This window comes from Podarcis bocagei, assembly GCF_964188305.1.
Source record: "Podarcis bocagei genome assembly, chromosome: 2".
Lineage (NCBI taxonomy): Eukaryota > Metazoa > Chordata > Lepidosauria > Squamata > Lacertidae > Podarcis > Podarcis bocagei.
Window position 1 is genome coordinate 46,706,991 of NC_138126.1, and position 22,739 is coordinate 46,729,729.

At 42.4% G+C, this 22,739-nt stretch overlaps 1 protein-coding gene across 2 annotated transcripts in view; it reads left to right on the top strand.

Annotated features, from left to right (window-relative positions):
* The first annotated feature begins 215 nt into the window (after window positions 1–215).
* Window positions 216–22,739, top strand: part of KBTBD12 (kelch repeat and BTB domain containing 12) — a 58,445-nt gene continuing 35,921 nt past the window's right edge. Inside the window, exons 1-4 of one of the 2 annotated variants that reach the window (XM_081184172.1) lie at window positions 216–432; window positions 6,818–8,000; window positions 9,618–9,888; window positions 16,926–17,076. In XM_081184172.1, coding sequence (XP_081040298.1) covers window positions 6,922–8,000; window positions 9,618–9,888; window positions 16,926–17,076 — 1,501 coding nt within the window. In that variant the 5' untranslated portion in view covers window positions 216–432; window positions 6,818–6,921. The remainder of the gene's footprint in view (window positions 433–6,817; window positions 8,001–9,617; window positions 9,889–16,925; window positions 17,077–22,739) is intronic. The other variant, XM_081184171.1, reaches the window with a different exon arrangement.

Here is a 22,739-nt window from a genome sequence, read left to right on the forward strand (position 1 = left end):
CACATGGCCACCACAGTCCTTCCCCACCAGTATAGCAAAAGCAAGGCTGTCTTGCCCCAGTTAATAAAGTCCAGCTCCAAGTCCCAGTTCTCTTAAAATTGGTTCACCATTTTATTTTTATAGCTACATGTCAATTTATACAGGGGAAGCACAAATGCCAGGTGGTGAGTTGTCTCACCAAGTCCCAATGTGCCCCCGCGATGTGACATTAATACAGTTCTCTCAAAGTGCCAAGTCAAATAATATTGAGCCAAGCCTATTTATATCTTCTGGCTTTCATTCCATCCACATGTGACTCTGGTATGTGCACCAGGCAAAAGGAGGATTGCTTTTCCTCCTCTCTGTCTGTACCTCTCTACTCCTCCCACCCGGTCCCCCAAAGCAGGAAAAACCCAGAAGTAACAGAAATTACAGAAATGCCGAGAGAAAAAGGTAAATATGCCTCTTTTGGAAATGGATACAAATGTGGTGGCAAGGCTGAGCTTTAGGTGGCAGGGAAGTGATGTGGTTATATTTGTGATGGGAATACGGGCCTAAACTAGGCCTTGAGAAACAAAAGGAAAAATTTAACTGCGTTCTACAGAGATGAGGGTGCCAGCATATGGGAACACTTTGAATCTAGCATGGCAGACAATGGCAGCCATTCAACAAGTTTTCTTTGCAGTACTTCAATATGAAGCCATATTGTACATCAAATGCATGATAAATTATACAGAACTGCCATTGAGATTGCATGAGACTGCCTGAAACTGAAGTCAAGATTAGAATATCTGTGCCTGAATGAGACTGAAGGAGCATTAAACTATTAGGCTCCAGGGCTACAGACATCAAACAAGGCAACTACAGAAAGCCTAGAAACTGAAATCAACACCAATTTCTAGAGAAATGTTTTCACAGAAAAGATTTGCAGATGATTTATCAGCTACAGCCATGGAGTTACAGACTCAGATTGAGTATATTATTGTGCCCTGTGAGATCACAATACAAACTTAGATGCATAATTGCTCTATTGCTGATATGGGAGTTCTAATTTGGGTGTAGAGTACCTGAGTCTGACAGAATTGCTTAAGGTTACACATATTGGTCAAACACTGCCAGCAAGAAGGGAATGCAAAGTACACACCATGCACATATAATACACATTACTTTAATGTGTACACATTTAATACACATTACCTTCAAAATCCTGGGGACTAGGATTTTGCAGCTCTGTGAACCACAGTTCTCTGGCTTATTTGGGGGAGGGGGGATAAAGTGCTTTAAATTTATTGTGTGTACACAGCCGAGTAAATAAGAGTTTTCATACCACTGAAGGAAATTAAGAGGCTGAAAACTGCCCCTTCACAGGAGCCAGTGACAAAAGTTGTGTAGTGCCAGTGTTTCACTGTACGTTGTATGATGGAACATACAGTTGCCACATATGACTTGTGAGTCCCTTAGCTAACAGGGACACTGGAAATGTCAGGTGTCTTTATGCTGTGAATCAACTTGTTATTTATACTAGAGATGACCAAAATGTCTTCTTGTAGCATGGGGTAGTCTGGGTGTCATCTTTCGATCTCCTCCAAACCTGTGGTTTTATATCTGCAAGATGAGAGGGGGCCTACTAAAGTGGTCAAAATAGTCTCTTCATTAAGTTAATGGCCCTAGCCAAGACTGTTAAGTACCACTGTGCAGAACTAGAGTCCATATGACTCATCGCCACAGAAACTACTAGTTAGTGATGCTTCTAAAAGGCGACAGACCACTTCTCCTTTCCTAGTTGGAGGTTATGCCATTAGAGTGTGAGGTGGACAACAGACTAGGAACTAGTCTTGTCTGGAGCAGAGATCACAGAGCCAAACTTCCTCTTTGACTCCACAGCTATGGCCCTTAACCTGGGAGGGAGGTGTAGGTACTGTGCACCCCTGAGTACCCCCCAGAAAAAAGCGCTGAGTAAGCCCCATTGAATTCAGTGGGACCCACTCCCAAGTAATAATACAGATATAATACAGGTAACTCACAACTTATATATGCATTTAACATGTGTGCATTCAGCTTATGTGCTTGGCAAGAAAGTGGGTGGGGAATTAAAGAGGGCAGAAAGGAGACAAAAACAGGGCAGGCGTCTGGGGAAGAAAATACTTTGACAATCCCACTTGCCATTGACTATACACAATTTTGACTTTACACACTATCCCCAGAATGTCACCCCCGCATAAGTTGAGAGTCACCTGTATTGCCGCCTTATTTCTGCACAATGTTTTGGGGTATTTCATAACAGTAGTCCTGGAGAGCAGATGTATAAAGTGTTGCCAAAGCACAACTGCTAGGGGTTTTGTTAAAGAATGGGAAAGCATGCTGTGTTAACTACCCTAATAATTACTAAATTTAAAGCAGATTTACTGGAAGGAAAACGAAATTAACATTGTCAGGACACAAAGGGTAACCAATAAAAGTAATAAAAAGGGAGAATGTAGCCTTCTTTCTTTCTTTTCTTTAAATGTGGTATTTCAAGTGTTTGTATTATACACAGTAAAGCAAGGTTTTTTAAGCCTTTCAAGCCTTAGCAATTAGCATATTAGGGAAATGATGGTGTTACAACGAAGCAGGGAGTTAAAACTGAAAGCCATACCATATTACATTTTACTGTTCATTATTGTATTGTGCTATTCATTAGACACAGAGAAGGATTTCTATATTTCATTCAGGTACCAAACTGCATCAGTACATAAAGAAACTATCTCTGTATTGATTTAAAAAAAAACAACAAAAAACTGGAGCAAATTTAGTGCAAACCCAGAGAACCAACGTATTTGCAGATAGTGAAGCATTTTCCTCCACTCCTTAGCTGTAGCAAACTCACAGGAAATACCTCATGGGTTGTTACAAGCAGCACAACCCTGCTGCACCTACAGTGGTACCTCGGGTTACAAACGCTTCAGGTTACAGACTCCACTAACCTGGAAGTAGTACCTCAGGTTAAGAACTTTACTTCAGGATGAGAACAGTGGCAGCGGGAGGCCCCGTTAGCTAAAGTGGTACCGCAGGTTAGGGTGGCGCTGTGGTCTAAACCACAGAGCCTAGGGCTTGCCAATCAGAAGGTCGGCGTTTCGAATCCCTGTGATGGGGTGAGCTCCCGTTGCTCGGTCCCAGCTCCTGCCAACCTAGCAGTTCAAAAGCACATCAAAGTGCAAGTAGATAAATAGGTACCGCTCTGGCGGGAAGGTAAAAGGCGTTTCCGTGTGCTGCTCTGGTTTGCCAGAAGTGGCTTAGTTATGCTGGCCACATGACCCGGAAGCTGTACGCCGGCTCCCTCAGCCAATAAAGCGAGATGAGCGCCGCAACCCCAGAGTTGTCCACGACTGGACCTAATGGTCAGGGGTCCCTTTACCTTTACCTCCAGTTAAGAACAGTTTCAGGTTAAGAACGGACCTCCGGAACGAATTAAATTCCTAACCAGAGGTACCACTATATTAGGGTCCACTGAGCATGCACTGCTTAGAACCCCACCCCCTATCTATGCTCAATATATATTCTAGGAAATCAGATCAGTTGGGATCTTATTGTGGTGAGGGCAGCGCCATAGCTTCAGAGGGCTAGCTAGGTTTTCTGCCCTGGGTGAAGCCTCCAGAGGGGCACCATTGAAGCTCCCAGCCTGTGTGTGTGCGCTCCCTAGTTGTGGGGGAGCAGTATTTGAGGAGCAAAATACATTGGACTGAGATTTGAGGGTCCTAATAAACCCCAGGTCTAGGCACATGTTTGTAATATAGTTTTGAAGAAGAACAAATCATAACTGTTTCTTGCTATTCCACACTTCCTTGGTTAAAGTCTCCTCCACTCAGGGCCATGGACAGAGAAAAAACTTCAGGTATTTGTGGGAGCAGGCTCGAGTCACAACTTTGAACTGGCCTTCCCAAAATTATGCTTGATCCCTGTTATCTCATAAAATTTAAGTTTCTTGACTTAATTTTATGAGATACATTCTAGTAAGTCTTCCATATTTGTGGTTTATAGCTAGAGTTAACAGATCTCGGGGTCTGAACCAAACTTTAAGAAATTGAACTTCTTTCTCAGGAGTCATACCCACACCATACGTTTAAAGCACATCTTTAACAATTTAACAGTCCTGGCTTCCCCGAAAGAATCCTGGGAACGGGTTACTTTAACCCCCTCAGAGTTCACAGCACCCTTAACAAACTACAGTTCCCATGATTCTTTGAGGGAGACCATGTGCTTTAAAGGGGTTTGATTGCAAGGTGAGAATTCAGAAGGAAGAGGGCAAGCTGTTTTCTACAGGTCTCATTCCTAGCTTTCTTTCTCAGTTTTTCTTTTTCCAGCATGTCCTTTCGCCAATATGGGGCTAGCATGGTTCTTCCTCTCCCTCCCAAAATGCTTTCTATCTTATGTAACCAAGATCAAAAAGAGAGAGAAATCTAATTACATGAGAATATAGAAATCACACACCTGGGAGAAGCATGCTATCCTCTTATGGCTTCAACAACTGTATGCACACCCATTTGGGAATTAGTCTGACTGAACAGGGTGGGCCATTTCCTTTTGGCAAGTTAACCAAGAGCATTTTGGGATGCATGTATGAAAAAGTGACAACTGTGCTGTTCTCATTATGTGAGAGAATTAGGTTTTGCTCAGGACCGTGATCTTACATCTTTGCCAGCATTTTGTCTCCCATGGCAACCTTCATGTCCAAAATAGTATGGTTTATAGGTCCCCAATCCAGCCTTGTAATTCTCTCCTCGTTATTAGATGTGCTGTTATATTAGTCCATAACCATCAGATGATGAAGAAAAATTTGTTCTTTCCTGTCTTCCCTTCTCTTTATTCCCCCCTATGAGCTGTTGAATTCTCAGCTCTACCTAGGAAGCTCCCTCAATCCAGGATGTCTAATGCAAAATATTATCAAAATGTTACTTCAGTGGGAGTCTTATTTTCATGTATTAATAGCTCTTTGGCAATTTGTCTCCAGGAACTGTTCTTTGAACAAAATCTAGCTACCCTCCTCTTTTATTATTGAAGAAGAGAGCTAAACTAGAGCAAGGCGCTTTCTTTTGGGAAGCTGTGTTCCTCCAGAATGTGCTGAATTTCCATCAGCCCCAGCAAACATCAGTATCATTAATATATGGTTACCAGACGTCCCCTTTTCCCGGGCACAGTCCCTGGATTTACAAATCTGTCCCCGGAATGTCCCCGGATTTCATTTAATGTCCCTGGATTTATATTTTAAATGTTGTAGATTTATTAGTAGGGAATGAATGTTGCGTGATTGGTTCAACGGCACAAGACACATCATATGGGGACTTCTGGTGAGGCAAAATGGTGGATGCCACGGCAGCGAGCAGCTCCTGAAGCCAGCCAGAGCCAACTGCACTACCAGGCTGGCTCCAGGCTGCTGAGACTGCTGCTGCCACCGCCACTGCCGAGGGGGAACTGGGGGCACCTGCCGCGTCAACTGGGGGAACGGCTGCCCCCCCCCAGGACCCAAATCGAGCCAGGAGCAAGAGCCCAGCGACGCTCCGGGACCAACGCAGGGAGAAGGAGGAGAGGAGGAGAAGGAAGAGAGAGAAAGAGGAAGGAGAAAAAAGAGGGGAGCCCCGACCTTGCTGCGCCACTGAGGATGAGAAGTAGGAGAGCACCGGAAGGGCAAGGACACATGGCCGATCCCAGGCCCAACCTGAGCCTACTCCACAGTGGCTAGTGCTCCAAGAGAGCAGGTTGGGGCCCAAAGGAAGGCTGCGCGACAGAGGAGACCACAAAAGAGAAGATATTACTTCTTAATATTTTTTTAAATAACTTTAAAAAATATTCTTCTTTTTTTTGTTAAAAAAGTGTCCCCGGATTCTTTGGAAAAAAATCTGGTAACCTTACATTAATACAGTAACAACAATTAAATGTATATCCTAACCTTCCTCCCAAAGGTGTGCGGGACAGCAAACACCAAAGTGATAAAAATATTCAAAATAAAATCTCATTTAATTAACAAAAACATCTAAAGGCATTTTTAGACATTAAGAAACCTAAAAACATGGTACAATTAATGCTCAGTGATTATTGGAGTTGCAGGACAGATTCTCCACCCCAGCCTAATACAAGGATTTGGACTTGTGAGTATAGAAGCACTCAGCCTTTACTTGTGATTACAGCGAAGAGCTTGTGCATTGTTTCCCATAGGCTGCAGAATCAAAACACTTCCATTAGCTGAGTTTTCGCCCACAACAATTTATATTGGACACTGCATGTCAGAGCAAAGTTGCAGCATCAGTTAATGCCCAGTCAAGGTTTCTGCACCAATGTTTCCTTGCCGAAATCTGCAATGGATTTGGAAACTAAATAGGAAAAAGAATGTGTTTTTAAGTAGGCATAGATGTATGAATTAGTGAATGGTTTACAAAAATGCATGGGTTTTGATGGATGGAGACTGCAGAATTTATCCATTAGAATCCAGATTTATATACTGGGTCTCAATATTCTCATGAATTCTTAACATTCACACTATGAATATTCTGCATATTTGTTCAAATATTGCTATAGTAATGCATTATTCAGGATCTTGTCACTGACAAAGGACATAAATGAAACCAGCTCCTGGTGCAAATTGTTCAATCCTCAAAATCTGGAGTGGAAAAACACTGGATTTTTGTTGTTGTTCAACCAGAAATTGAAAATCCTAAATTTGCAAAAATAATAATAATTATATATTGCAAATTCATCTTCTCAAAATATTTACTGCCTTTAGGCTGTAACAGTAAAAGTTGATTGTCAGACAATTTGAAGATTTGTTCACATAAGAAAATTACATGTTTCTCCTTCTCCCTTCCAGGAACATCATATTGAAGGAACTTCACTTTCAAAGCTATTAGATATGCCAATAGCATATCTTTCAAACCTCAAGCAAGTACAAGAGAAGATCTTAACAACACCCAAATGTTTAGCATGGATTACAAGTCCGAGGGTAAAAGGAAGCAGCGGCATAGCTTGAATTTACTGGATCAAATAAAAAGTATGAAAGATTTATCGGAAATGATTGATGTGGTTTTGGTGGCTGAAGGTGAAAAGTTCCCTTGCCACAAACTGATGCTGTCTGCTTTCAGCCCCTACTTCAAAGCAATGTTTACCTGCGGCCTGATTGAATGCACACAGAAAGAAGTAGAGCTGCATGACATGTCAGCAGAGAGTGTGTCCATACTTCTCCACTACATGTACACAGCTGAGCTGCACCTCACTAATTCCAATGTTCAGGGTGTGGCCACCACTGCATTTTTCATGCAGATGGATGACGTTTCCAGCATGTGTCAGGCATACATGATGGAGCACATGGATGCTTCCAACTGCGTGGGAATCCATTACTTTGCCAAGCACATTGGGGCCGAAGAGCTGTCCGATCAAGCCAGGAGGTATTTGTACCTGCACTTTGCAGAGGTGAGCCTGCACGAAGAAATACTGGAGGTTGAAATGCAGCAGTTGCTAAATCTGATAAGATCAGATGACCTGAATGTGTCCAGGGAAGAGAGCGTCTTGGATTTAGTCCTCAGATGGGTTAACCACAGCAGGAAATTGCGAGCAGATCACCTCTCTGAGCTCCTGAAGCAAGTCAGGCTAGCGCTTGTAAGCCCTTCGTTCCTGGTCGAAGCTCGGAAAAGAAACACAGTGCTTCTCAGTAATGCACTGTGTAGTGAGATGATTGAGAGAGCATTAGAAACTATCAAGAAAACCAACCAACCTTCTCTCACTCTTCGCTATGGCATGGAGACCACTACCCTTCTGCTTTGCATTGGCAATAACTCGCAGGGCATCAGATCAAGACACGGCAACTACGGCGATGCCAGTTTCTGTTATGCTCCTGTTACACAAAAGACGTACTTCATTTCCTCTCCGAAATATGGAGAAGGCTTGGGATGCGTATGCACTGGTGTGGTTACTGAGAATAATGATATCATTGTGGCCGGGGAGGCAAGCGCTGCCAAAATGTCTAGGCAAAAGACCAAGAAAATTGAAATTTATAGGTTTGTATCCTCTGACAAGAAGAAACTAAATACAACTAGCACCCCATCATGAACTTCAAATTATCATGTGTGCATGGTTAAGGTTTAAGGGCTACAACACTCACCCCAATGCCTATTTAATGATGTGTGGCCTAAACCTCTTCTCTGATCTTCTGGTATTCTGCCTAACTTCAGAGGCTGGCAAACTAACAGCCTCTTTCTTGGGCTTTAACTTCAGATCCATTATTTCATAACAGTGCTGATTAAAAAGATACCATATGTAACTGAATTTATGAAAGATTTCGGACAATTATAATTCTTCATCTGACTTATACTGGTGGCATCTGATAAGTTTTATTTTTATTTTATTTAATTCACCAATACCAGTTTATTTATTATACTGTACTACCATAAAGTATCTGCTTTGGGTGGCTATGTTGTTGCCAAGACACAGGCTTCTACAGAGTTCCCCTTGACTCCTGCAGTATATTTAGTACACTATGTACAATATAAATACAAATCAACAGTCACTCGAGTGGAATTTCTACAGGCTGTGGACTAAATCTTTTATTTCGTAGCCCAATTCATTGATAACAATGGCTAGAGTGCCCTCTATGTGCCACAAATAATTCCATAGGCTACTAGTTATTGTTTTTTTCCTCCTCCTCTTGCAATGGTTTAATCCCTGTTGAATCACAGGCAAGTTTAGTGCTCTTATTCTTGTTTACTCAATAGTATCATTACTACTGAAAGTCTTCACGATGTTTTAAGGGAAACTGAGGTTGGGCATAAATCCCAACAAAATCAAGAGGAATTATTCTGAAGTAATCTCAGTTAGGCTAGGTATACACACTGCTCATTCTGTTTTCTACCTCTTAAAAAAACAGGATAGAAGACAGAAGAATTTTCCTGACAGAAAACTTTCCTTCCCGCTGATATTCCCACACCCTCCTAATAGTCAGTGTGTTCTCCACTGGCCTTCCCTACTCTGATGCCCTCCAGATGTTGTGGGAGGGAATTCTGCAAGATAGCTGCTGCCTTGCTAAGAACTTATTCTGACATTGGGCAGAATGGGTGACCTGTCTTATCAGATATGGACCTCCTGATAAGAGGGGGTATGCAGGATGCCCTCTCAGACAGAGTGCAGTGGTCAGGTTGGTATATAAAGGATGAGACACTTTTAGGCATCCTGGTTCCAACCTGCAATAGGGCTCTGTGTTCCAGTAGCAGCACCTCAAACTTGAGAGCCACAGATTCACACCCACCCACCCGCTGTATAAACCCAACACAAACATGTGGCATATATATTGCAATCATTTTGGGGTGGAAGTGTGGCAAGGTATGAAGTTGTTTTGGCACATTTTGGCTGCAATCCTATTCCCACTTACGTACTCGGGAGAAAGACACATTGAGCTCAATAGTACTTCCTTCTGAGCATACATCATCATCATCATCATAATATTATCATTATTAAATTTCTATCTTGCCATTCTTCCCAAATGTACATGTTTAGAATTGCATTGCTTGTCATTGTTGGAAAATAAAATGACACATAAAGAGAGGGATTAGGTATAAATGTTTCCGATTTGACCTGTTGCCCTGACAATTCTAATATTAGCTTCTTCTTCTTTTTTACAGGTACAACAGTCGGGGGAATCACTCTTGGCAAAGTCTGTGTACTGCAGAGTTTCGTGAGCTCTATGCTCTAGGCACCATTCATAATGACCTATATATCACAGGAGGTCAGATGAAACTGAAAAACCAATACCATATCACAAACTGTGTGGGGAAGTACTCAATGGAGCAAGAAAACTGGAGGGCCTTGGCTCCCCTCCCAGTGCCCTTGGCCTGCCATGCTGCAGTAACCGTGAAAAACAGGCTGTACGTCATGGGAGGTTGGACACCGCAGGTGAGGAATATCGCAGAGCCTTCTAGCATTTATGGTGTACTCTTCCACCCATACTGCCTGTGCTTGTTATGCAGGCCTGTACATATTCCCTGTGCCTCCACTCCTCTAAGAACATGTACACACTCTTTTTTTAAAAAAATAATATTTATTAAAAGTTTAAGAATTAAAGAAAAAAGTAAAAGAGAAAGAGAAAAAATAAACAATTACAATACATATAAAAAAGCAAAAGACACAATACATACAGTTAAAAACACGTCCAATATTTCCATATCTCTATCTTTCATTAACTTGTTTCATCGACCTCCTCACACCTCCCTTTTTGTGTTCTAGTTATTAATTATTTCAGCAAATCCTTTCCATCTTTCACCGTTTTCTGTCATTTAATTATCTTAATTTATTTTAACCTTATCTTACCATTAAAACCCTAAAACATATTTATACTTAACTCCTTATAACACTTCTACTAAAGCCATATAATTTCATTCCAACATTTTTCTAACACTCAATAATTTTGCAACATTTCTCTAAATAATTTAAAAAAAAAAAACTTTTCCCCCCAATCTTCTTCCACCCTCTCTTCTCCCTGGTCTCGGATTCTGTCAGTCCTTTCTATCAATACCATATGGTCCATCAACCTGGTGACCTTCTGTCCGAGGCTCTTAACTCTCTTCCATGTCCCTTCTGCAGATCTTCTTCATATTTATACATGCACTTTACTTTATCTTCTGCTGATCTTGTTCTTAATTTCCTTCCTTTGGCACTGAGGAGTAGATCTCGGGGAAACTCCAACCTAGCAATGTCTTTATTCCTTCTCGACAGGTCAGCCCATTCTCCATAGTCCGAACTAAAGTCCAAAAGATATTTCAGAGCGCCAATCTCCCCCTGACCCAAATCCAGATCCCAAAGGCCAGAGCATCCCTGCATAGGAGGATCTATCCAACTTTCCTTCTCCAATCCAAGCAGGGCTCCATCCCACCAAATCTGGCTTTCTCTATATTCGACCATAAAGGGCAACAGCTTATGTTCATCAACTTGCCTCTGTGAGGCCGAGGCTCTCTCCACTTGAATTACTTGAGGTTCAACAACAACTTTCTCCTTCGTCTTCTCCACAGCTTGCCATGTCAAAACAGATTCCTGGGTCAATTCCTGAGTAATTTCTGTATAGGTATTCCCTTTTTGTCCCAACTCAGTCATTTTTTGTCCCAAATTGTCAATTTTAGTAATCATCACATCTATCTTCTCATGAAGCTGTTCCAATAAAGCACTTGTCTTGCAAAATGCAATCACTAAGGCTTCTTCTGTCAACATTCTTGTCCAAGGTCAGACTCTGATTCTCACGCTCTTTAATCTCTGCAGCTGGAAAATTACCCAGCTCCACTCCTGCAACAGTTTCAAAAGCTCCCTCTAGGGGAAACAATTTCTATTTGTATCCATCCATTTAAACGTAGATCCAGCGACAGAATTAGTTTTGATTTTCAGTTACTTTTTTTGCTCCTTTTTAAATGCAAAAGGAAACAATGGAAACAATATCTTTCTCTTGTTTAACTATCTGTCAACATACATTTTATTCAGTCAATGAACTTTCCCAAAACATCAATCTTACTGGCAGCCCGTTCCCAGGTTCGAAACGGTGGTGATTTATCTTTCTTCACTCTCTCTCCTGCAGGTTTAAACGATCTAGAATTTCCCCCCTCTTCTCCTGCTTCCAAGGGGGGTTTAGTAATTTTAACCGATGGAGATTTAATCCTTTACAAAAGACTTTCCAGGCTTTAGCTTGCAACGTCTTTGCTTCAATCTATTTACAAAAGAGGAAGGCGGACTTCGTGTTTGAAACCTTCCCGTTTCGATACCAAATTAAGAAGTTTAGAGATCCAATTTTCCGTTCTACTCACGGGTAGTTGTTTAGAGTCCAATTGTCCACAGGAAAAGTCAGTGCTCTCCGGAAACAGCAATGCGGCTTCACTCCGTGAAAAAAGCAGTCGAATCGAAGCACCGCGCCGCTCACCCCACGTCGCTCCGGATCCCCAAAACTGGGTTTCCCCGCGAGTAGGGGAGGCGCAAAAGGTGCCAGCCGAATCCCACATCCACAGGCTTCTCCCGCCTATGGTTTTTAGTGGGTCTCCGCCTCGCTGTGGCGGTCCAGACCCTGATTTCCACGGAGCGGATTCCTCCCGATCAGAGGAAATCCGCCATTGCCGCAGGCGCTAACCCGGAAGTCCGAACATGTACACACTCTTGTTTACTTCATCCAGTGTGCTCTCACTGCTGGTTTGAGAAGCGGTATGCATATATCATTAGCCACAATTCATGTGTGTTCTGTATCTGTCCTGACATTTCTTATGAAATAAGTGCATTTTTCTCCAAACCGAGTTGGGGAAAAAAAGGATAACCTAACTGCATTTTAAGCCAGTAATGCACACACAGCCTTACTTTCAACCGTGTCTTCGGTTGTCATTCTCCACAGACACCTTTCACCTGTCTGCTGCTTTGACTCTGCCCCCACCATCCCATCACACTCTCCTGCTGTCAGTCGTCCTTCCCGCTCACTGGTTTCATAAGATGCTTATGCATTGTGGCAGAATAACCTTTCCCAGCTTGCAATCCTATGTGTACTTATTAGCCTAATTTCCTCCACAAGGTTAAGGAACAGTGATTCTTACTGCTCTTTCAACTGTAGCACCCAAGTGCAGAAATGAATTAGGCATTTCCTTGTTTGAGAAACACAATCCAAACAGTGCCCACTCCCTGCAGTAAAAACGCAATGCGCATGATGTCATTTAGAACTTGCTGCTCCTGAAACAGGACCTCAAGGTCTGCCACTTGTGGATGGGCTATCTCACTCTGGCCACGAGAAAGGCTGGCCCAAGTACCAGATGGGTAAGACAAGGGGAGCAGGATACACAAGGGGTGGAGTGTGAGCTGTGTCTGGGAAGAGCAAAGAGATCTGGAATATCACTCTAGTCAGGATGATGGAGGGAGGGAAATTGGAACTGGAAACTGAGCAAGGCTGTTTCAGGCAGCTGCCGTGAGCCAAGGAGCAGGGTGCAGAGAGAAGGAAAGTGGACAGGCTATCACATGCACGGGATCTGGCTGGGAGAATGCAAAGGTGGCTTTTGTCAGCTGGCTGCTTGGAGCTTCACCAAACAGCTTACGAGAGGCTTTTGAGAGTGGAGAGAGGATGTGGTGAACCCTCTGGGCTTTTTAAAAACGTCTGGCTGACCAACACTGTAAGAAACAGGAAGAAGACCTAGATGGGTCTATATGCAGCAGGATTCTTCTCATGTGTTCACATGTGAGCCCAGGGCCTTCTTAATGCTGACCTTGCATGCTGCAAGAGGCTAATTGCAATTCATGACTAACTTTTATCTCAGCAAATTGCTGATGATTCATTTATTACTCCCCGTTGTTCAGCTAACCTTTTAAAGTAGTAGATTAGTTGGTTTCCCATGGAGGATATTTGACAGATATATTGGAAATCCGAAAGCACAGAATGTGGGAAAACACATGAAAACATACTTGCCTATATTGTTTGTTCCTGTGGTGCAGGTCCACATCCATGCCATACATTTAAAGTACCCTTATACCACCTGAACAGGCTTGGCTTCCCCACCACCACAGAATCCTGGGAACTGGAGTTTAAGTGTGCTGGTAATTGTACCTCTGTGATGGGTATAGGTACTAAAGTTGTCAGGATTCTTTGGGGGAAATCATGACTGCTAAAGTGGTCCAATATGCTTTAAATATACAGCGTGGATGTAACCCCAGTAAGATTAAAGGTAAAGGGACCCCTGACCATTAGGTCCAGTCGTGACCGACTCTGGGATTGCGGCGCTCATCTCGCTTTATTGGCTGAGGGCGCTGGCGTACAGCTTCCAGGTCATGTGGCCAGCATGACTAAGCCGCTTCTGGCGAATCAGAGCAGTGCACGGAAACGCCGTTTACCTTCCCTATTTATCTACTTGCACTTTGACTTGCTTTCGAACTGCTAGGTTGGCAGGAGCAGGGACCGAGCATACATTTCATGTGCGCAAATATTCATGTCCCGTCCTGTTCTGTTCAATGTAACTTTTATTGTTTTACCTATTAGCTGTGAAAATCATTGGAATGTTGTTTAGGTGCTTTATTTACCTCACAATACTCTGATATTAACATAATTGATAAAGTGTCTAAATGTTTACCAAGTCCTGTACCAAGATTAAAAACAAAACAAGACAGCCGTTGCTCTGTTGCTTACAATCTAAAAGGCATGACACAATAAGAAAAAGGAATGGGGAGGGAAGATGAAAGCAATCAAATTCAAGTAGCTGTTCGAAAAGTTACGAAAGCTCAGTAGTGTCTTTTGATCTGAGCGGGCAGGCCTCCCTACCTTTAAGCACACATACATAAACAACCCAGCAGCCCTATGATGCAATATCATGGGCACTTTTCATACAGGTGGACAAAAGAACATGTGGTTTTGAGCAATGATTTTTTGAAGACGCTTAATCCTCATGTAATTATAGGCTGCATAAAAATGCCAACTCCTAATCTTACAGTTACACAAGATTAAGCCTCAATGGCCTTTTCATGACTTCTGTCAGTTGCATAGTGAACAATGATTGTTTAATTTAAGTATGGTTTTAGGACTCAGATACAAAAACCCAACAATACATGCCAATGGTTTTTTGAATGACTCCTTGTCATGTTTTCAAAGTAAGAACCCATCATTTTCCTAGTCTGGATAGGACATCCCACATAGGTGTGTTTCTTTATTGTTTTCTTGTGCCTCTTTCACAAGCAACAGGTAAGCTTCACTTGGAAGGGAGAATCCTCCAGATTTAAGGCAGTGATCCACTGACTTATATGTATACAGGTGGGACAAATAACACAGGACTGAAAAATGAAACATATACACACACAGTACCAGTTTCACAATAACAGCCCAGCCCTTCAAAATCCAGAGCCCAAATGGTTCTTTTAAAATAATCATGCATAGACTCTTCTTTAACTAATGTGAAACCCACTGAATTGTCTAAGATGGACTTTCAGACTAAGTGCAGTCAAACTTCCTTTTCGTGTCCAGACACTTCATTGATTATGAGGTTTTGCTAAGCTTTGGCATAGACATTTCTTTTCCCTTCACACAATGCAACAGAATGGCCAACAACATTATCTAGAGGTAATTCATCTTTTAATTATAATTTTTCTAAGGCCTGACTTGCAGATTATTTTCCTGGCATGATAACACCATTTCAGCTTTCATGTGGTGAATACTCAATCTGAATATGCATTTCATACAGTGAGTTCATCATATTATAATTTCGTTGGTCTATGCTGGTGTGGTAAATGCCAGCTTTCGCTATGTGGGAGTGCAGTAAAATAAAATTGTCACAAGATGAAGTAGACATAGTAGAATTACTTTAAGGCAGCTTTTCCAGAGCAAAACATGAACTTGATGATTGGGTCTGAGGGTCACACAGCTCCCTCTTTCATTAAGCTGACCAGCATTAATTATTATGGAATTAGTAATAAACAAACAAACAAACAATACCGACAACAACCACTTTCAACACACCCGCCATCTCATTGCTCTTTGCGATAATCTGGTAACATGGTCCAGTATTATTATGTCTATATTGCAGATGGTAGGCTAAAGCTAAGTGGCTTGCCTAAGAATAAACTGCAGTGACATTTGAAGTGGATTTTTCCCAGCTCATCCTCACTTGCTTGCTTTCTTATTAAAAACAGTTATTTTTGTTAACCACTTCCCCACATTAACTCAAGAACTATTCATCCTATACATTAGCATACCCTTTTGAGAAACTACAGTAGGTGTGGGGAATCTTTGGCCCTCCAGATGTTGCTGAACTGCAACTCCCATCATCCCTGACCATCGCTGGCCATGCTATCTTGGGCTGATGGGAAGTGTAGTAACATCTGGAGGGCCAAAGCTTCCCCACACCTGAACTACAGTCTATAGAATCATAGAATCATAGAGTTGGAAGAGACCACAAGGGCCATCGAGTCCAACCCCCTGCCAAGCAGGAAACTATCTAGGTCTTTTCTTTGTCAGCCATAGAAGAAAGCACACCTGTTGCTGAAACGTCCCTTGTTCTCAGCGATCAACACCATCAGCTTAAGAAAGCACCATTAGGCTTTGTTCACTTCTCTCCCCCCCCCCCCCGGGATCCCGAGATTGGCAATAACCTGTGAGTTACTCTTGTTCATACGGTGTACAGAAGCCGGCCATACATTTGCTGGGCTTTTTACCAGGGTGTGCGTGAAAGAGAAAGACAGTACATAGAAGTGATAGGGGGAAGTGCTTGAGTAAATTCAGATTACGTGCAAAATAAAATGTGCATCTATCTATCATCTATCTATCTATCTATCTATCTATCTATCTATCTATGGCTTTGGCATTAATAAATGATCCCCCCAAAGTGTTCATTCACAAATCTTCAAAGCACCTCTGGAAACATTTGAGCAACCCGAAAAAAACAACTTAAAATTAATTTATTTATTAAATTTCTATACCGCCCTGCATCAGAGGATCACAGGGCAGTTTACAATATAAAAACACAAAAATAACAACATAGTAACAAACAAAAACAATTACCCCTCTCCAGTTTAAAAAGCCATATACAGTATATTGTTTAATTAACCAACGGCCTGGGAGAAGAGGAACGTTTTAAAATTCCATCTCGGGGGGTGGGGGGATAAAGAGGTTTTTACTTTCTTCCGGAGACTTCACAGCAGCCTTATAAAAAGAGCTATGCTCTGTCAGCGCTGTGTCCGTAGATGGCTTGTTATTACCCAAATCCTCAGCTCCCTAACTGCAGAATATAAATGTGCCGTTATTCATGTGCCTTCCACAATGTATTTCCCAGCCACAAGTCATGGGTGCTGTTAAAGCCTAGTGAGTATGAATCACTTCGCTGCTATAATTGATGTGTTTATGTTATTTATCTGCTCAGCTGCCTTCCATGATTAATAGCATGCAGGCGTGCCCGGACGGCTCCAAATGTTGTATTATTATATGGCTGTCATATTTCATACAGATGGATCTTCCTGACGATGAGCCTGATCGATTAAGCAACAGAATGTTGCGCTATGACCCAGGCCAAGACAAATGGACAGAGTGCCCGCCAATGAAGTACTCGAAGTACCGCTTCAGCACAGCTGTAGTCAACAATGAGATTTATGTCCTGGGTAAGAGCAAACAGATTTTTAACAGATAGGGCGGCCACTTTTTATTTTCCCCAGCAATTTGCCTCTGCCAAGTGAAAGATTTCACCCCCTCTCTCTCCGTATTGTAGGTTAAAGAAAAGACACTGGGACAAGAGGAAAGTACCCTTGAGGTCATAGGTAGGGAACCTGTAGCACTCCAGATGCTTTAGGACTCCAGCTCACACCATCCCCATCAGCATGGCTGAGGATTATTTGAGTTGGAGTTCAGTAACATCAGGAGGGCCACAGGTTTGACACCCAGGCCCAAAGTGGTGATAATATAAAGCCATTCTAAAAGGGGCCCCAGGTATCAGCAGTGGCGTAGCGTGGGTTGTCAGCACCCGGGGCAAGGCAAGTAATTTGCGCCCCCTAACCCGTGGATTTGCGCCCCCTAACCCTAACCCCCAGATGTTGCGCCCAGTGCGGCCGGCCCCCCCTGCACCCCCCACGCTACGCCACTGGGTATCAGTAAGCTAGGAATGGCCCACCTTTCTTTCTGGCAATCAAACAAATATGTACAGGAGCACTAGCAAAATAAGAACAGCTCTCTCCATGTGCATTTGTCCTTATTAATTTTGGGTGCTCTTGAAGGGATCACTAATAGGCATTTTAAGGCAAGCACATTGTAATTCTCCCTTCAAGCATCTTGGGGAACAAACAAGGGATTTTTGTTGACACGTGATGACACAGTTTTATTCACAAAGAAGGAAAGGGAATGGAAGAGAATGGGAATAGATAAAGAACTTTATGGGGCCTGAGCATGTTTCTTTTCACCGGCACTCTAAATCCATAACTCTAAATCCAGGGGGGCTGGATTTAGTCCCTTTTGCTTCCCCTCCCTGCTGAATACCTGATCAACATGATTTCTGCTAAGGTCCTAACTACTTGTTATAATCAGATAGAAGCCCAGCATGCCTCTTTCACAGGAAAAACCATCTGGGGAGTGAGTGATTGGGAGCAGAGAATTAATGTGTGCAAGGGGAAAAAAGGCTGAGCCTATTCTCCTTGCTGTTTCTGCCCCCCCCCCCCAATCTTGCATCCCAAAGTGGCTTTTCCTGGGAGCAAAGGGCCATAGGGCTAACTTATGCACATTCTCATTTAACATATAGTTTAATCCTCATTGCTATATGCATGCATCCTTCAGCAAAGGTGTCATAATTCAGACCACATGGGGCAGAATAAGATTTAGTCAATGATAAAGGGTTCATGACTCATACTAGGTTGGATGCATAAGCTTTTCATTTCAAATATACAGATCTCTCCCAAAACCAAAGTTCATGAAGCATTTGTGCTCGACCTTCAGTTTTGGATTGAATCAACACAAACTCTTTTCCACACGATCTGTTGCTGATATTCTCTCAAGAAGGAGATTCAGTCTGCAACACATCCTGTCAATTGTCAGTCTGTGCTCAATTTCCTGGCTTTCTCACGCAAAATCAGATGTGGGTTTTTTCCCTCAGCACCACTGCAAACTGCCAAAAAGAAATTGCAGTGGCTTTATTCCAGATTTACACTTCCTAGTGGTATAACAATTTTGGAATGATTTTCAACAGTTTAGGTTGAAAACTGTCAGGTAGTCACAGAAGATTCCATTTCTTTTAATTGCTTATTTACCCCAGGCTTGGGGTATATGTCCAACCCAACTTTTTCTATTTTAAAAGGGTGAGCAAAGAGTGTTATGGCTAAACCAATCTTTACAATAGGGATGGAAAACCCATTGCCCTCCAACTGTTGTTTAACTCCAGCTCCCATTAGCCCTGGCCAGCATGGCAAATACTCAGGGGTGACAGGAGTTGTAGTCCAGCAACTTCTGGAGGGCCACAGGTTGTCTCCTCCTTATCTAGTTACAGGCAGAATGTCATTGTTATTTTGCATTGTGATTCCAGATAACATCATGCAAATATGGCATGCAGTTGGGGTCTGGTGGGGGCACATTCAATGATGAGGAACACCTAGATTTACTGCAAGGTGATGTGAGTTATGAATCTTTGCTTTAAAGGCAATACCGAAGGTGTCCTACCTAGACAGAGAGAAAGGCAGATTATAACATTGCAACGTGCAAGTTGAACGTTTTCTTGTGGCGCAATCTTACGCATGTTTGGTGAAAGCCGTCCAACAGATTTCAGTGGGGCTTCCTTCCAGACAGGTTTACATAGCATCGCAGCCTCATTCTGGCTAGCTCAGCTCTTGATCATTCCTATGACAGCAATGACAGAATGAGAATTGCAAGAGCTGGAGGTGACAGGCCAAAGAATGGTGGCTGCCGTGAGAACAGAAAACTCACACAGCTTGCTAGTCTGGGAGCCATGATTCCTCGAGACATTAATTGCTTCACAAGTGTCAAACAGCTGTGTTCAGAAAAGGATTCACAATGGTTCCCCCCACCACCACCTTCCAAAGAGGAACTGTTAGGATTGTGACAGGCAGGAGCTTTCTGTACTGCTGCTTTGGCAGTTTAGTGCTAAACTGCAAGTGTGTTTAGCCATGCCAGCAGGGCTGGGCCAGGAAGACACTTTTGCTGCCTGAGAGTGGAGCGGCAAATGGCATTCTCCATCCTGCAAGACAAGATGCATAGTTCCCAGGGAGCTGTCTCACTTATTTTGCCACCAGAAACAGAAAAATATTACAAGGGCGTCTTCCTCTTGTTGATGGCAAACATAAAATACTAATACATTCCATATTAATTTACTGTCCTTTCATAACACAATCAGCTGCCTGAAGTAGACACCTCACTTTGCGTACGGGTAGGGCTGGCCCTGCAGAGCAAGAAAAGGAGGGGCCATGTTTCAAGGGCATGTTTCAACGCCCTCCCATCAGATGTCAAAGAGATAAACAACTACCTGACATTTAGAAGACATCTGAAGGCAGCCCTGTTCAGGGAAGTTTTTAATGTGTGACATTTTAATGTATTTTTAATCTTTGTTGGAAGCCGCCTAGACTGGCTGAAGCCCAGCCAGATGGGCGGGGTACAAATAATAAATTATGATGATGATGATGTTAATCAAACATCAGAATTTATTTATTTTTAGAAGATATATATCAATATCCCACCCTGCCTGCCACTATGGTAATGGAGCTCAAAGTGGTTTGCAGCAACTTTAAAATTACACAGAAATGGATACAGTAATAAAAGCATCCTAAAACAAGGGGTTAAACCACTAAAACTTCTCAGTCCAGCAGGTCAACCTCCTTCCAGAGTAAAAATGTATTTGGCCCCATCTGCCGTATACATTTAAGGCCCTGCTGTATGACTTCAAGGCTTTCCCAAAAGAATCCTGGGAGCTGTAGTTTGTTGAGGGTGCTGAGAGTTGTTAGGAAACAATTTCCAGAGGGATTGTTTAACCACTCTGAAAATTGTAGCTCCGGTTTCCAGAGCAATGTAACAAGAAATCCCTCTTCCCAGAGAACTCTGAGAATTATATCTCTGTGAGGGGAGCAGAGCTCTCCTGACAACTCTCAGCACCCTTAACAAACTACAGTTCCCAAGATTCCCATTGGCATGATATTGCTTAAAGATCATAGTGCAGGTGGGGCCTTAGCTGGTGGAAGGCCTAGAGACAGGGCCAAGGGGATCTTCCGCGATTGGGAGCGCCATCATCTAGTACTGGCTTTTATACCACTTTTTAACCTTATTTTCCATTGCTGTTACCCTGTGTGAAAATATTATTGGCAGTAGACCTTCTGTTACCTATTTTATTTGCATACCACTTGGTGTGCTTTTTGAGCGGTTTATAAATCTTCTGAATAATAAATAAATTGAGCATTTTACAAAACTACCCCTGGATTAAAATCATGTCAAAGTAATAGCTGCGGCTAAGTGGCTGGCACCATAGGAATGTCGCTCTGTGAATTTCAATTTATCTCAGGGGTACATTTCCTCCCAAAGCAAATGTATAGCCAGAAGAAACCATGCCCAGCTTTCATGTTTTTAATGTGATTGGCAGGCCTTCAATGATCTACGTGGGACTCATTCAGTGTTCCCAACGCTGCACATGCGGCTCCTTACAACCTTAGTCTGAGGTTTCTGACTTCGGCTACTCAGGCATATAAAATGCTGAAATAGATGGACACAAATCTGATCCAAGATGACAGTCCCCTTACATTCCCATGAGAATGAAGCTCAGGTTGCTTGGGCATCTGATAGCATTATTAACTGGGAACCTGTGCTGTGTCTTTGATCAGATTTCCTGTCTTGATGCATTGGTTAAAATTCCTCAAGACTCCCTTACTACTTAAATGCCACAGTCTTTTGAAGGAAATGAAGAGCATTTCCTGAGGTTCCAAACCCTTTATTCTTTTCACAGTATTTGACTGATCTTAGCTCTTTCTCTCCATATTTTCCCAGGAACATAACTATATTTGTTCAGAAGCCCAAGAAAGAGTAGTATTGTGTTCCTAATGACAGAGCCAATTGAATTCAGCCACTTTTTGGAAGAAAACCAGATGGGGGAAGGCACTGTTTGAGGTCATGCATTTTAATCTCTCACATTAAAAAAGAGAGAGGCAAAAAAAAAAAAAATCCCTCACAGCTGAGTCTGTGAAAACTCATTACTAGCAACGGGCAAATTAGAAAAAAAGCCTTGCCAAGGGCACAAACTTAAAAACAGTCCCAGAAGAATGACAGTCTGTGAAATATAAGTCATCAGCAAGGGCTACAGCCTTACCATTAGGGGTGTTCATGCTGCATTGTTTGCCTGTTATGTAATCCCTGATTTTTTTATATAAATAAGAACATACAGAAGGAATTAAAGGAGAAATCCTATTAGAAAAGGCTTGGAAATCAAAGAATCTTTGTTTATCCTCCTCAGTCTGGAATTCCACCTCATTAAAATCCCGTTTTCCCTGGGGCTCTTGCTGAGAGCTTCTTTTTAAAGTTTTAAGCAGTTAAGTGAGGATCAATTAAATTCTGAATATCTCCATCATAAAATACTTATTTGAAACGGCACCCAGGGATCTCTCCAGAAAGGAAAGTTAGAATAGGCAGGAAGCTGCATTGCTCTAGTAAGCAGGTTTGGTTTGAATAAATTACACTATTTCTAAAGTAAACACATTACTGTATTTATTTTAGGAGTTTCTTAGAGTGATAGTGAATCAGCTCAGTTCTGGTCTGTGTGTTTGACAGTGAAGTGAGTGATTTACCAAGAGCTGACTGTGAAACAGTAAAAGCTGTGAACAACTTCGACCCTCCATTTAACACACACACACACACACACACACACACACACTCCTGGGAACTGTAGTTTGTTCAGGATGCTGTGAATTGTAGCTCTGTGCAGGGTAAACTACCATTCCTAGGATTTGGGTGGGATGTGCTTTAAATGTGTGGTGTTTATACAGCCTCCGTCCAGTTTCTGGAAACAAATTATGGGAAGTATTTAGGCGGGCTTCTGTTTGCTTTACCTAGCCCAGTTTCTCCCTCCTGTCTTGCTGCCAAGCTCACTAAACCAATTGTGCAGCTTAGCACACACTTATCCTCTGATCCCAACCACATTTACTTTGGAGCAAGTCCTATTGATGTTGGTGGGATTTACTTCCAGATAAGCATAGACGGCAGCCTTTCTGGCCCAAGGGGCAACCATAACAAATTGAAATGCTTTTCCATTTCAGTCTTAGAAGAGCTTGCCAGGTCTATCTTTATTGCTCCT